The sequence below is a fragment of the Ictalurus punctatus genome, chromosome 28 (genome assembly GCF_001660625.3).
Source record: "Ictalurus punctatus breed USDA103 chromosome 28, Coco_2.0, whole genome shotgun sequence".
In the NCBI taxonomy this organism is placed as follows: Eukaryota; Metazoa; Chordata; class Actinopteri; order Siluriformes; family Ictaluridae; genus Ictalurus; species Ictalurus punctatus.
In genome coordinates, this window is record NC_030443.2 from 19,885,549 (window position 1) to 19,900,548 (window position 15,000).

Consider the following 15,000-nt stretch of genomic DNA (forward strand, 5'->3'; position numbering starts at 1 on the left):
TGAGACTTTAATCACAAACTTCTCGCACTGACTGACACTCGCACTTCTCTCTGAGACTCCAATCTGAACCTGCGACTGAACAATTCACTCACGATGTGTGATTTTTATCAGCGACAGAAACATCGCGCCAGGTCAATCGTACGGCGTAAAGAGGGTTTAGTGGAACTGGAGAGGAAGTCGAATATGGAAACGGATCGTTTGGGATTCAACGTAAAGATGATGGATTTAAAACCAAGTTAAATATCGGCGACAATGAAACATGAACTTTTATGTAACTTATGCAATAAAAATAAAGTTTTCATCACACTGCTGAAGATCTCGGTCACGACCTAAGATGAGTCGTTCATGACCAAGAAGGAGATTCAAAGATCTGAGTCAGTCAGATGATCCGAGTCAGTCAGATGATCCGAGTCAGTCAGATGATCAGATCTTCCCATCACTAACAGAAGTATTATTATAATCATGGGCGCGTGATTTTGTGTTGTGATGTGTCAGTGATGTGCCGTTTTAGCTCCGGGAAAAACAGCGGGATTAAAACTCCGAAAACCCCAAAATGTGAAATAATAGAGAGATGAGAGAGAGAGAGAGAGAGAGAGAGAGAGAGAGAGAGAGATGGAGAGAGAGATAGATAGAGAGGGAGAGAGATAGATAGATAGATAGAGAGAGAGAGAGAGAGAGAGAGATAGAGAGAGAGATGGAGAGAGAGATAGATAGAGAGGGAGAGAGAGAGAGAGAGAGAGAGAGATGGAGAGAGAGAGAGATAGAGAGGGAGAGAGAGAGAGAGATGGAGAGAGAGATAGATAGAGAGGGAGAGAGAGAGAGAGAGAGAGAGATGGAGAGAGAGATAGATAGAGAGGGAGAGAGAGAGAGAGAGAGAGAGAGAGAGAGAGAGAGATGGAGAGAGAGATAGATAGAGAGGGAGAGAGAGAGAGAGAGAGTTTTTATAGAAATTGTTTAAATTCGTTTCAGATTTTAGATTTTTGCAAAACCACGAAATTAAATTTCAGACTGTATGATAAATAATTATAAATTATAATATAATCAAATGTAAATGTATAATGTTAGAAATAAATTCGTTCCCTTTAAGGAAGGTAGCGTGTGTGTGTGTGTGTGTGTGTGTGTGTGTAAGTAACCTTGCAGTGTAAGCAGATCCCGCCTCACTCCTCTAATCAGCTCGCGGTCTCTCTCTCTCTCTCTCGCTTTCTTTCTTTCCTCCATCCTCATTCTCTCTCTCTCTCTCTCTCTCTCTCTCTCTCTCTCTCTCTCTCACTCTCTCTCTCACTCTCTCTCTCTCTCTGTCTCTCCGTCCTCCGCGCGCTTTAAAGAAAATAATCTCCGGCTAGCGCGTGAGTCTCTCGGTACCGGCCGGTCGTCGCGTGCCTTCTCTCTCTCTCTCTCTCTCTCTCTCTCTCTCTCTCTCTCTCTCTCTCTCTCTCATGGCAGCCGCGGTGATCATGTCTCCTCCGTGGAGGAATCTGAAGTGTTTGTCTCCGGTGATGTGTCAGTGTAAGCTCGTGTGCAGTAAGCGGACACTGTCCCTCATGTTCGGCTGTAAGGTAAGGGGAGGGACACAGGTACAGGGTGGACATGACAGAAGTTCAGTAGTCTAATAAGAGCATTAAGGTCGCTTAAATCTCCATCCCTGAGAAGAGAGACTCAGTGTGCTGCTGACAGTGTGACAGTGTGAGAGTGTGAGTGTGATTGTGTGTTTGTGTGTTTGTGTAGTTGTGTGATAGTGTGATAATGTGGTTGTGTGATAGTGTGATTATGTGATAGTGTGGTTGTGTGATAGTGTGGTTGTGTTGTGGTTGTGTTGTGGTTGTGTGATAGTGTTGTTGTGTGGTTGTGTTGTGGTTGTGTGATAGTGTGGTTGTGTGGTAGTGTTGTTGTGTGGTTGTGTTGTGGTTGTGTGATAGTGTGGTTGTGTGGTTGTGTGTTAGTGTGGTTGTGTGATAGTGTGGTTGTGTGATAGTGTGGTTGTGTGATAGTGTGGTTGTGTGGTTGTGTGATAGTGTGGTTGTGTGGTTGTGTTGTGGTTGTGTGATAGTGTGGTTGTGTTGTGGTTGTGTGATAGTGTGGTTGTGTGGTTGTGTTGTGGTTGTGTGATAGTGTGGTTGTGTTGTGGTTGTGTTGTGGTTGTGTTGTGGTTGTGTGATAGTGTGGTTGTGTGATAGTGTGGTTGTGTGATAGTGTGGTTGTGTTGTGGTTGTGTTGTGGTTGTGTGATAGTGTGGTTGTGTTGTGGTTGTGTTGTGGTTGTGTGATAGTGTGGTTGTGTTGTGGTTGTGTTGTGGTTGTGTGATAGTGTGGTTGTGTTGTGGTTGTGTTGTGGTTGTGTGATAGTGTGGTTGTGTGATAGTGTGGTTGTGTGGTTGTGTGATAGTGTGGTTGTGTTGTGGTTGTGTTGTGGTTGTGTTGTGGTTGTGTGATAGTGTGGTTGTGTGATAGTGTGGTTGTGTGATAGTGTGGTTGTGTTGTGGTTGTGTTGTGGTTGTGTGATAGTGTGGTTGTGTTGTGGTTGTGTTGTGGTTGTGTGATAGTGTGGTTGTGTGATAGTGTGGTTGTGTTGTGGTTGTGTGATAGTGTGGTTGTGTTGTGGTTGTGTTGTGGTTGTGTGATAGTGTGGTTGTGTGATAGTGTGGTTGTGTGGTTGTGTGATAGTGTGGTTGTGTGGTTGTGTTGTGGTTGTGTGATAGTGTGGTTGTGTTGTGGTTGTGTTGTGGTTGTGTTGTGGTTGTGGTGTGGTTCTCAGGTTCTCAGACTGCTGAATTAATGAAGGGAAGTGAGACAGACTCCTCCCCCTCCTCCTCCTCAGTTTTATTATCAGTGCTGTGAGGGAAAGAAAAACTGAAACTCATCTGAAGTACAGACTTTACATCTCAGAGTACAAACATTCAGCTTCAGTGTGTGAACGCTCAGTGGATCAGATCAGATCAGATCAGATCAGATCCTGTAGGGATTTTACACAGCGACGGTAAAGCTCCTGGTTTCTGATCACCATCTCCTGATACTCCTGCTGATCCTGAACGCGGTCAGGACAAGGCCGGGTCGGTGTACCGGTCGGTTCAGGAGATCTGGATATGAACTAGATTTGGATTTCATGTAGTAGATGACGAGCTTCTCGACCCGGAGCTGAATTACATCATCGTCATGTGAACTGATCCGTCCAGAATTTTACTGATCGAGTAAAATCCTTTTATTAGTATTTAATTCTAACACAAAACTCATCAGCTGTGATTCAGTGACCACTTATCATCCCAACCTGTTCTTTACTATGAGCCAGTTACTAGAACATTTGCAGTGTTTAATGTTAGAAATCTGAAGGGCTGTGAGTGTGTGTGTGTGTGTGTGTGTGTGTGTGTGTGTGTGTGTGTGTGTGTGTGTGTGAGTGAGTGTCAGTGGCACAGCCCGCAGTGTTTAACCTGTATAAATATTTAAACATGGCTAAATATCTCAGAAAATCTCGTTGTGTCAGAAGAGTGATGTGTTTAACCTGCAGTGTGTGTTTGTGTGTGTGTGTGTGTGTGTGTCTGAGAGAGAGAGGGAGAGAGAGAGGGAGAGAGAGACAGGACCGGAGACACACGCACCGCCTCAAATAATCTCACATGATTGATCACTTTAGCTGTAGACAGTCATGCTAATGCTAATGCTAATGCTAATGAAGCTACTGTGGGTTGACCTGAGAGATATCAATATCATATGAAAGAGAGTGTGAGAGATAAAGAGAGAGAGACAGATAAAGAGAGAGAGACAGATAAAGAGAGAGAGACAGATAAAGAGAGAGAGAGACAGAGAGAGAGATAAAGAGAGAGAGAGATAAAGAGAGAGAGAGACAGAGAGTGAGAGAGATAAAGAGAGTGAGAGAGATAAAGAGAGAGAGAGAGATAAAGAGAGAGAGAGACAGAGAGAGAGAGAGAGAGCAGGTGAGAAAGTGAGACAGCGATCAAGCCCCTCTGTCTGTCTCACTGTCTTTCTTTCTCTTTTTCCGTCTCTGTCTCTCAGGCTGTCTCTCTCTCAGTCTCTCTGTCTCTCAGGCTGTCTCTCTCTCAGTCTCTCTGTCTCTCAGGCTGTCTCTCTCTCAGTCTCTCTGTCTCTCAGGCTGTCTCTCTCTCAGTCTCTCTGTCTCTCAGGCTGTCTCTGTCTCTCTCAATTCAGTGCAGTGTTCAGTGTTTCGCTAAAGCATTGATATGGATCAAGAATAAAACCTGAACAAAGAACAAATGATCAGATGAACAAGCGAAGAAAAAAACCCCAAGATAAAACAAAAAATTACAGTTCTCTCTCAGTCTGTCTCTCTCTCAGTCTGTCTCTCTCTCAGTCTGTCTCTCTCTCAGTCTGTCTCTCTCTCAGTCTGTCTCTGTCTCTCTCTCAGTCTGTCTCTCTCTCTCTCAGTCTGTCTCTGTCTCAGTCTGTCTCTTTCTCGTCTCTCTCTCAGTCTGTCTCTCTCTCAGTCTGTCTCTCTCTCAGTCTCTCTCAGTCTGTCTCTTTCTCACTCTGTCTCTCTCTCAGTCTGTCTCTGTCTCAGTCTGTCTCTCTCTCAGTCTGTCTCTGTCTCTCTCTCAGTCTGTCTCTCTCTCTCTCAGTCTGTCTCTGTCTCAGTCTGTCTCTTTCTCGTCTCTCTCTCAGTCTGTCTCTCTCTCAGTCTGTCTCTCTCTCAGTCTGTCTCAGTCTGTCTCTCTCTCAGTCTGTCTCTCTCTCAGTCTCTCTCAGTCTGTCTCTCTCTCTCAGTCTGTCTCTCTCTCAGTCTGTCTCTCTCTCAGTCTGTCTCTGTCTGTCTCTCTCTCAGTCTGTCTCTCTCTTAGTCTGTCTCTCTCTCAGTCTGTCTCTGTCTGTCTCTCTCTCAGTCTGTCTCTCTCTTAGTCTGTCTTTCTCTCAGTCTGTCTCTGTCTCAGTCTGTCTCTTTCTCGTCTCTCTCTCAGTCTGTCTCTCTCTCAGTCTGTCTCTGTCTGTCTCTCTCTCAGTCTGTCTCTGTCTCTCTCTCTCAGTCTGTCTCTCTCTCAGTCTGTCTCTCTCTCAGTCTGTCTCTGTCTGTCTCTCTCTCAGTCTGTCTCTCTCTTAGTCTGTCTCTCTCTCAGTCTGTCTCTGTCTGTCTCTCTCTCAGTCTGTCTCTCTCTTAGTCTGTCTCTCTCTCAGTCTGTCTCTGTCTCTCTCTCAGTCTGTCTCTCTCTCAGTCTGTCTCTTTCTCGTCTCTGTCTCAGTCTGTCTCTCTCTCAGTCTGTCTCTCTCTCAGTCTGTCTCAGTCTGTCTCTCTCTCTGTCTGTCTCTCTCTCAGTCTGTCTCTGTCTCTGTCTCTCTCTCTCTCTCAGTCTGTCTCTTTCTCGTCTCTGTCTCAGTCTGTCTCTGTCTCAGTCTGTCTCTCTCTCAGTCTGTCTCTGTCTCAGTCTGTCTCTCTCTCTGTCTGTCTCTGTCTCTCTCTCTCTCTCAGTCTGTCTCTTTCTCGTCTCTGTCTCAGTCTGTCTCTGTCTCAGTCTGTCTCTCTCTCAGTCTGTCTCTGTCTGTCTCTCTCTCAGTCTGTCTCTCTCTCAGTCTGTCTCTCTCTCAGTCTGTCTCTGTCTGTCTCTCTCTCAGTCTGTCTCTCTCTCAGTCTGTCTCTGTCTCAGTCTGTCTCTGTCTGTCTCTCTCTCAGTCTGTCTCTCTCTCAGTCTGTCTCTGTCTCAGTCTGTCTCTGTCTGTCTCTCTCTCAGTCTGTCCCTCTCTTAGTCTGTCTCTCTCAGTCTGTCTCTGTCTCAGTCTGTCTCTGTCTCAGTCTGTCTCTCTCTTAGTCTGTCTCTCTCTCAGTCTATCTCTATCTCTCTCTCTCTCAGTCTGTCTCTCTCTCAGTCTGTCTCTCTCTCTCTGTCTCTGTCTCTCTCTCTCAGTCTGTCTCTTTCTCGTCTCTGTCTCAGTCTGTCTCTCTCTCAGTCTGTCTCTCTCTCAGTCTGTCTCTGTCTGTCTCTCTCTCAGTCTGTCTCTCTCTCAGTCTGTCTCTGTCTCAGTCTGTCTCTCTCTCTGTCTGTCTCTCTCTCAGTCTGTCTCTGTCTCTCTCTCTCTCTCAGTCTGTCTCTTTCTCGTCTCTGTCTCAGTCTGTCTCTCTCTCAGTCTGTCTCTCTCTCAGTCTGTCTCTGTCTGTCTCTCTCTCAGTCTGTCTCTCTCTCAGTCTGTCTCTGTCTCAGTCTGTCTCTCTCTCAGTCTGTCTCAGTCTGTCTCTCTCTCAGTCTGTCTCTCTCTCAGTCTGTCTCTGTCTGTCTCTCTCTCAGTCTGTCTCTCTCTCAGTCTGTCTCTGTCTCAGTCTGTCTCTGTCTGTCTCTCTCTCAGTCTGTCTCTCTCTCAGTCTGTCTCTGTCTCAGTCTGTCTCTGTCTGTCTCTCTCTCAGTCTGTCTCTCTCTTAGTCTGTGTCTCTCTCAGTCTGTCTCTGTCTCAGTCTGTCTCTGTCTCAGTCTGTCTCTCTCTTAGTCTGTCTCTCTCAGTCTGTCTCTCTCTCAGTCTCTCTCTCTCTTAGTCTGTCTCTCTCAGTCTGTCTCTCTCTCAGTCTCTCTCTCTCTCTCAGTCTGTCTCTGTCTCAGTCTGTCTCTGTCTCAGTCTGTCTCTGTCTCTCTCTCTCTCAGTCTCTCTCTCTCTCAGTCTGTCTCTCTCTCTCTCTTGCTCTGTCACTGCTGTGTATGTGAGAGTCAGTAATGGGAGGAGTTGACTAATCCCACACACGTCTCGTGTATTATGAAGCTGTGTGTTAGCGTCCGCGTCTCAGATTACACCATGTGCTCTCGATTCTCCCGCGGTGCTGCAGAGGAAGCCTCCTGGATGTTTAAAGATGACGTATTATAATAATCTTCTGATGAATAAGGCGAGCTGACAAAAATATCATCTGAGGATGTTTGAAGACGTTTCTACAGTTTACAGATCCTGATAGAATGCACAGGTTTATAACAAACTCCCAGCAAAACTCACACTCACACTCACACACTCACACTCACACACTCACTCACACACTCACACTCACACACTCACACACTCACACTCACTCACACACTCACACTCACACACTCACTCACACACTCACACTCACACTCACTCACTCACTCACACACTCACACTCACTCACTCACACTCACACACTCACACTCACACACTCACACACTCACACACTCACACTCACACTCACACTCACACACTCACACACTCACACTCACACTCACACACTCACACTCACACTCACACTCACACACTCACACTCACACTCACACTCACTCACTCACACTCACACACTCACACACTCACACTCACACACTCACACACTCACTCACTCACACACTCACACTCACACTCACACACTCACACTCACACTCACACTCACTCACACACTCACACTCACTCACTCACTCACTCACACACTCACACACTCACACTCACACTCACACACTCACACTCACTCACACACTCACACTCACTCACTCACTCACTCACTCACACACTCACACACTCACACTCACACTCACACACTCACTCACACTCACACACTCACACACTCACACTCACACACTCACACTCACACTCACACTCACTCACTCACACTCACACACTCACACACTCACACTCACACTCACACACTCACACACTCACTCACTCACACACTCACACTCACACTCACACACTCACACTCACACTCACTCACACACTCACTCACTCACTCACACACTCACACACTCACACTCACACACTCACACTCACACACTCACACTCACACTCACACACTCACACTCACTCACTCACACTCACACACTCACACACTCACACTCACACACTCACACTCACACTCACTCACACACTCACACACTCACACTCACTCACTCACTCACACTCACACACTCACACTCACACTCACACACTCACACTCACACACTCACACTCACACTCACACACTCACACACTCACACTCACACTCACACACTCACACTCACACACTCACACTCACTCACTCACACACTCACTCACTCACTCACACACTCACACTCACTCACTCACACTCACACACTCACACACTCACACTCACACACTCACACTCACACTCACTCACACCCTCACACTCACTCACTCACACTCACACACTCACACACTCACACTCACACACTCACACTCACACTCACTCACACACTCACTCACACACTCACTCACTCACACACTCACACTCACACACTCACACTCACACACTCACACTCACACTCACTCACACACTCACACACTCACACTCACACACTCACTCACACACTCACACTCACACACTCACACTCACACACTCACTCACACTCACACTCACTCACACACACACACTCACTCACTCACTCACACACTCACACTCACTCACTCACACTCACACACTCACACTCACACTCACTCACACACTCACTCACACACTCACTCACACACTCACTCACTCACACACTCACTCACTCACTCACTCACACTCACACACTCACACACTCACTCACTCACACACTCACACTCACACACACACTCACTCACTCACTCACTCACTCACTCACACTCACACACTCACACACTCACTCACTCACACACTCACACTCACACACACACTCACACTCACACACTCACACACTCACTCACACACTCACACACACACTCACACACTCAGCTGTGTGTGTGTGTGTGTGAACATGACAGGGCTGTTATATTGGAATATTGGCAGTGAAAAATCTCGTTATATTCACTCACTAACAAGACTTTTCACCGATACTGTGTCCTCCATGTTGGATCTTCTAGCTTAGCCCCTCCCTCAAGCTGCATCCTGATTGGACAGGAGGTAAAAAGAAAAGCTTTTGATGCTATTTGGTGCGTTTTATTCTGAACAGTTAAACTTGGTAAATTGTTAAAGGTGTCTGTGTGTGTGTGTGCGTGTTAGTGTGTGTGTGTGTGCATGTGTGTGTGTGCGTGTTAGTGTGTGTGTGTGTGCATGTGAGTGTGTGTGCGTGTGTGTGTGTGTGTGTGCATGTTAGTGTGTGTGTGTGTGCATGTGAGTGTGTGAGTGTGTGTGTGTGTGTGTGTGTGTGTGTGTGTGTGTGAGTGTGTGTACCCCCACCCCCACATGTTTTTTTGTCTAAACTGTATTAAAGGCAGCAGGAATCAATACTTCCCCCATTTCTCTTCCACTTACAGGAAGAGTCGCACTGTTCACCAAATAACTGACCAATCAGGTGATCAATAACCTTCTGTCCGTAATCCCACAGGACAACATGATCCTTCTGAGCCCGTGTGTGTGTGTGTGTGTGTGTGTTTAGTGGCTGTCCCTCTTGTGTTGTTCGAGAAAAACATATCTTCAGACTTCGGATAGCTTTGAACAGCTCTGGGATCGGAGCGACGCCCGAACATACAACCAGAACCAGAACCAGAACCGGAGAAAAGAGCAAAAAATAAGAGAATTTATCCGTGCACTTTTACTAGCCTGTAGTTGATTATATTCCTCTAACAGCGTGTCCCCACGTGTGTTATTCCTCTTATACCACGGCAACGTTCACAAGCTTTTCATCATTAAAGAACGTCATGTCGTACGTTTTATCCGTTTATAGTTACGTCCATCGTTAGTTCCTGTTCTCGCTCACGTTAGAGCAGCTGTAAAAAGTCCTCCCCTCACCAGACTCTCGTTATTCTCTCTCTTGAAATTAATCAGACAAAAACAACGCAGAAACCTGCAAACCGCGTAGACGTGTAAACTCCTCTTTCCTGAAGATGCCGGAAAATTAGACTTAGAGCTTCACCTCTGACTGTTACGAAGCACTGACACTGGAGACTCCTTCCATACGCGTCTAATAAAGACAATTAGACACGTTTATAATCCTTCCATCTGGAGCGTCGGCTGTACGAGTCCCTGTGAACGAGCCGTTGCTATAGAAACGATAACGTATTAGAACGGGCGTGTTCATATACACCTGCGCTACTGTCAGAGCCGCTGTATGATATGATGCGTGTGTGTGTGTGTGTGTGTGTGTGTGTGTGTGTGTGTGTGTGTGTGTATACAGATCTGGATTTACACACAGTTACGTGTGTTCCAGTTCTGAGGAGGTGTTTAAATAGGCCGTGTTTGTGCTCCTGAGATAAAGTTTGTCCCGTTTGTACCGTGAGACGGAGTAAACGTTATTTCTGCTCACGTGCTGGTGTGTGAGGGAGATTTAGGGGTCAGGGTTGTCCCCAGGTTGTCACAGGGCTGTCTGGGTTCCTGGGGGGAGGAGGAGGAGGTGGTGGTGGTTTGGGGGGGATTGAAATTATTCGGGTGAAATTTTAAGCCGGGTTTACCTTATCGATGGCTTGCCACGTGCTTACCGGAGCCGACGGATGTAATTATCATCCCGAGGTCATATCATAGAGAGAAATATCCAATCAGCTGTTTGATTAGCTCGGTGACGGGCTTCTGTCACACAAGCGCACGTCGGAACGCTGATTGTTGATTGACAGGTCATTCCAGTTTCCAGCTGACCTTTCCGTTTGAGATCAAGCCCCCGGGGGTCACGTGAGGTTTTGGGTGGGTGTATTCCACGTGTTGATTTCACGTTTGTTGTATTCCACGTGTTGACTGCAGTGCTGTTATTCAAAATGGCGGACCTGACTGTAATGCTGTGAAGCTGCTTCCTGTGCTGGTTATTTTACCTCAGAGTTCGTCTTCCGAACGTCACGTGTTAGATTTACGCACGTGACACTTTTTAGACGTTTCACACATTTTTCAGATGTAGTGCGTGTGTTTATTTCACACCTGATTATTTCCCCTCTGCATATTTATTTCTTTTCGCATGTTAAATGTTCACATTTGGATTTATTTGTTTGTTTGTTTGTTTGTTTTATATAATGATGATGAGTCTTTACTGGTCACCACTCCCCAGTATAATCATACAGTCATACATGTGATGTCATCTGTTTACTTGAGTGCACACGTGCAATTTCAGGACATTAAAACGAGCACGTGAACCTTCACACTTCACTTGTTTCTCATATAATCACATACAGGGAAACACGTGATCACGTGTGAAATGTAAGCGAGTTTTTTCCGTAAGGGACGGTCAGGGGTCAGACACAGGGGTCAGACACAGGGGTCAGGCACAGGGGTCAGACACAGGGGTCAGACACAGGGGTCAGGGGTCAGACACAGGGGTCAGACACAGGGGTCAGGCACAGGGGTCAGACACAGGGGTCAGACACAGGGGTCAGGGGTCAGACACAGGGGTCAGGCACAGGGGTCAGACACAGGGGTCAGACACAGGGGTCAGGGGTCAGACACAGGGGTCAGGCACAGGGGTCAGGGGTCAGACACAGGGGTCAGACACAGGGGTCAGGGGTCAGACACAGGCATTTTCTGTTGTTTTTTTAATCGTTTTTATGTTTTGTTGTGGACAGGAAGTGAACGTTTCCAAATGTTAGTAGGGATAAGATCTGATTAGAGCTGAACAGTGGTCTAATCTCGATTTTTTACACTTTCACTTTCAAACAGTTCTGATTCTGAACTGAATTTTTAGGACTTTTACGTTTCCATGCCTCCATCTCTCTATCCCTTCATCCCTCCATCCTTCCATCCACCCCCCATCAGTCCATCCCTCCATCCCGCCATCCGTCCCTCCAGCTCTCGGCAACCCTCAGGAAATCCTTATCCACTTTCAGCTTTATAAATGTGTAATGAGGCTCAATAACATTCAAGCAGTTACGTGAGTGTTTTTTTAAATAAATACTTCACACATGAAAGAATAGAGACACTAAAAGCAAGCAGGTCTGAGATTTAAAAAAGAAATGATTAATAAACACGTGAACTTGCTGTAAGACGAGTGAAATGATCCTCCAGCTCACACCTGCGTGGAGCGACTCCTAATCCCTGATTGTTCTACTTCCTCCGTTCCAGATCTTTCTCTGGACTCTCATCGTTTTTGCATTACCTCTCTGTTCTGTCTCTCTTTTTTCTTCCTCCCCCTCTTTCTTTTGACTCTTTCTCTCCATCTCTCTTGCTGTCACAGTGTAATGTGATCTAACATTCCTGCTGACTGTGCCCCTCCACCCCCCCATCCCCCATCCCTCCATCTCTGCATCCCTCCTTTCTTTCCTGCAGTTCCTCTTTTCTATGATGTTGTGGTGTTTTCTCGACTGTGTTATTATATCCATATTTACACTTGTTATACGTAGAGTGTATATTTATTCTTATCATACAGTACATTACGTTAGCAGTGCATCCCATCCTCCACCTCTAGACCACAATCCATTATCACACACATCCTGCTGTTGAACTTGGTCAGATCGTATCGTATCGTATCGTATCGTCCCGTCCTCGTAATTAAGCCCATGTCCTAATTTTAAATCCGTTTATTCCAAAAATATTTTAAAATATTATTATAATATTTAATAATAATATTATAAAAATATTATTTTTCTCGTGCACAGGTTAACACGGCACTGCTGTAAGTCTGTCGTCCAAGACGGTTATCTTTAAAAGTGTGCCAATACTTATGGACAACACGTTTAACAAAAATGCTGTTGTGTTTTTAGTTTAGAACAAAAACCTTTGATTATAAAATTCTTTAATTGACTAGCTGGCTGAGTCTCTCTCTCTCTCTCTCTCTCTCTCTCTCTCTCTCTCTCTCTGTGCAGAAGTACAGGTATCAGGATGAGGAGACTCCGCCCCTGGAGCATAGCCCCGCCCACTTGGCCCACAGTAAAAGCGCTGAGATGTTGCACATGAGTGACAAGAACCTGGCTGCTATGGACACCATGCACGGATACGCACCACACACACACATCTCTCCTGTGAAGGTAAGCACACACACACACACACACACACACACACACACACACACACACACAGTGGTGCTGAATAAGATAACTCCTCCATTATGACTCCGTGAACCTGATCCTCACAGTCGGGTGTGTTCAGTAAAGGAGCGGAATGTAATTAATTTAAAGAAGGACTCGCTGGTTTAAATATAAAACTCAATCATCTCCGTGTGTTCATTTACGACTAGATTATATTCCCGTACACTCGGGTCTTACACCAGGCGTGTCCAACTCCTTTTATTAACAGGCCACGCTATAAACTCGTTTTACGGGCTGCTGTAGAACCTTTATTGGGCCGGCTCCAGTTTGCGGGACCTTTAACAGGATTACACACTGACCTGCCGTACAGAAACTTTCCTCACTCCCTTACCACCGTCCGCATCCGTATATTCACACCCCCGCATGGCTGAGTGCTCCCATCTGATTGGTCAGAAGGTGAGCAGTGTTTCTGTGTAACAGCGCGGCTCGGACTGTAGCATGAACGACGGGTTTATATTCACGCTCTCCTTCTGACACCTTATCGTTTCTATAGCAACGGCTCATTCACAGTGACTTCCCATAAACGGACTAAAAAATCATCGAGGAAACGTTTACGGAAGGAGTCTCCAGTGTCAGTGCTTTGTAACAGACAGAGGTCAATTTATTTATGTAACTTTATGTTTTACGATAGAGGGTAGAGAGAGAGAGAGAGAGAGACAGCGAGAGAGAGAGCGAGAGAGAGAGACAGCGAGAGAGAGAGAGAGAGAGAGAGAGAGAGAGACAGCGAGAGAGAGAGAGAGAGAGAGAGAGAGAGAGACAGCGAGAGAGAGAGAGACAGCGAGAGAGAGAGAGAGAGAGAGAGAGAGAGAGAGACAGCGAGAGAGAGAGAGAGAGAGAGAGGGCGAGAGAGAGAGAGACAGTGAGAGAGAGAGAGAGAGAAAGAGAGAGAGAGAGAGACAGTGAGAGAGAGAGAGAGAGAGAAAGAGAGAGAGAGAGAGACAGAGAGAGAGAGAGAGAGAGAGAAAGAGAGAGGCTGGTGATGGAACGATGAGTTTACCGCTGCTATAACGTAATCGAGAACAGGAAGTAACTCGTCTCATGGGCGATGTACAACACTGAATTACTGAATCTAACTGTAAAGTGTTCAAACGTGCGACGTGTCGTTCTTTAATAATTTCAGCATCGTAATCGCTGTGGTATAAGCGCAATAACAGGCTCTGGAGCGTGCGGTTTTAGGAAAATACTTGACTTCAGGGGGTAAAAGTAGCTCCTCCTCACGTCAGGCCGCCGTAATTACCGTAATGACGAGATTCCCACTGGTAAAGAGCGTTCACGCCCTCGTAGAACTCGTAATTACAACTAAGAATTTTCTGAGAACGGCGGCAGCTTCTCGTAATATTTCTGTGGAATGATTCGTATAATTGACTTTTATTAATGTCTTAATAACACAAGGTTAATGTGAAAATAAACGAAAGACATACGATACAGTTTAACGTCCGGGTTTTCATCTAGTGATCACGGTTATTCTGACATGGAGCGTGTTATTCCTTATATAACTTATATAACGTATTAGACTTCCTGTTCTGCATACATCAGCTCACAGTGACACACGATTGGCTAGAGTCTCTGTGATTGACAGGGGAGAGAGAGTGTGTGACTATCCGGGTCCTTTTCAACTTTAGTATTATGGTTTTCAAATATTCCCTTTCATGTCGTGTGTATATAGACCTGTTTGTGAATGTAAAAAGTCTGCAAAATTTCAAAAATCAAAGCGCACGACAAACGGACTTATTGAAAAGAAGGAATCGATTCTGAACAGCTGAATCGAGTCGTTAGAGATTCCAGACTTACTTCCGGTACTAACTTTCGTAGTTTTGTAACAAAAAGCCCCGCCTCTGGTCTTCATCGGCTGCTCGCTGACAGCGGTAGACCAATCACAACAGACTGAGACATCTAACCAATCAGAGCAGAGTATGCTCTCTGAAAGGAGGAGTCAGAACAAATCCTTTAGAACGAATCATTTAACGAGTCGTTTGTGACACTGGAGGAAAAGGTAATGCTGCAGTTTAAATGATGAGCACGTTAAAGTGTTTTATGACCTCGGATGTGTGTAAATCTATCGTATGAGAGCTTTAAAACAAAATTAGGCGCGTTTCAAATCCATAATCGGTGCACTTGAAGGACGCGGGTGTGAGAGTGTGAGAGTGTGTTTAATTAAAAATCGGGAGCT

General features: G+C 45.9%; 1 protein-coding gene across 2 annotated transcripts in view; it reads left to right on the plus strand.

The window, feature by feature from the left end:
• LOC108259799 (disks large homolog 4) overlaps window positions 1-15,000 on the plus strand; it is a 54,357-nt gene that overhangs the window by 34,036 nt on the left and 5,321 nt on the right. The window contains exons 1-2 of one of the 2 annotated variants that reach the window (XM_017459514.3): window positions 1,214-1,556; window positions 12,609-12,770. In XM_017459514.3, coding sequence (XP_017315003.1) covers window positions 1,437-1,556; window positions 12,609-12,770 — 282 coding nt within the window. In that variant the 5' untranslated portion in view covers window positions 1,214-1,436. Of the gene's footprint in view, window positions 1-1,213; window positions 1,557-12,608; window positions 12,771-15,000 lie in introns of those variants that run through there. The other variant, XM_053677182.1, reaches the window with a different exon arrangement.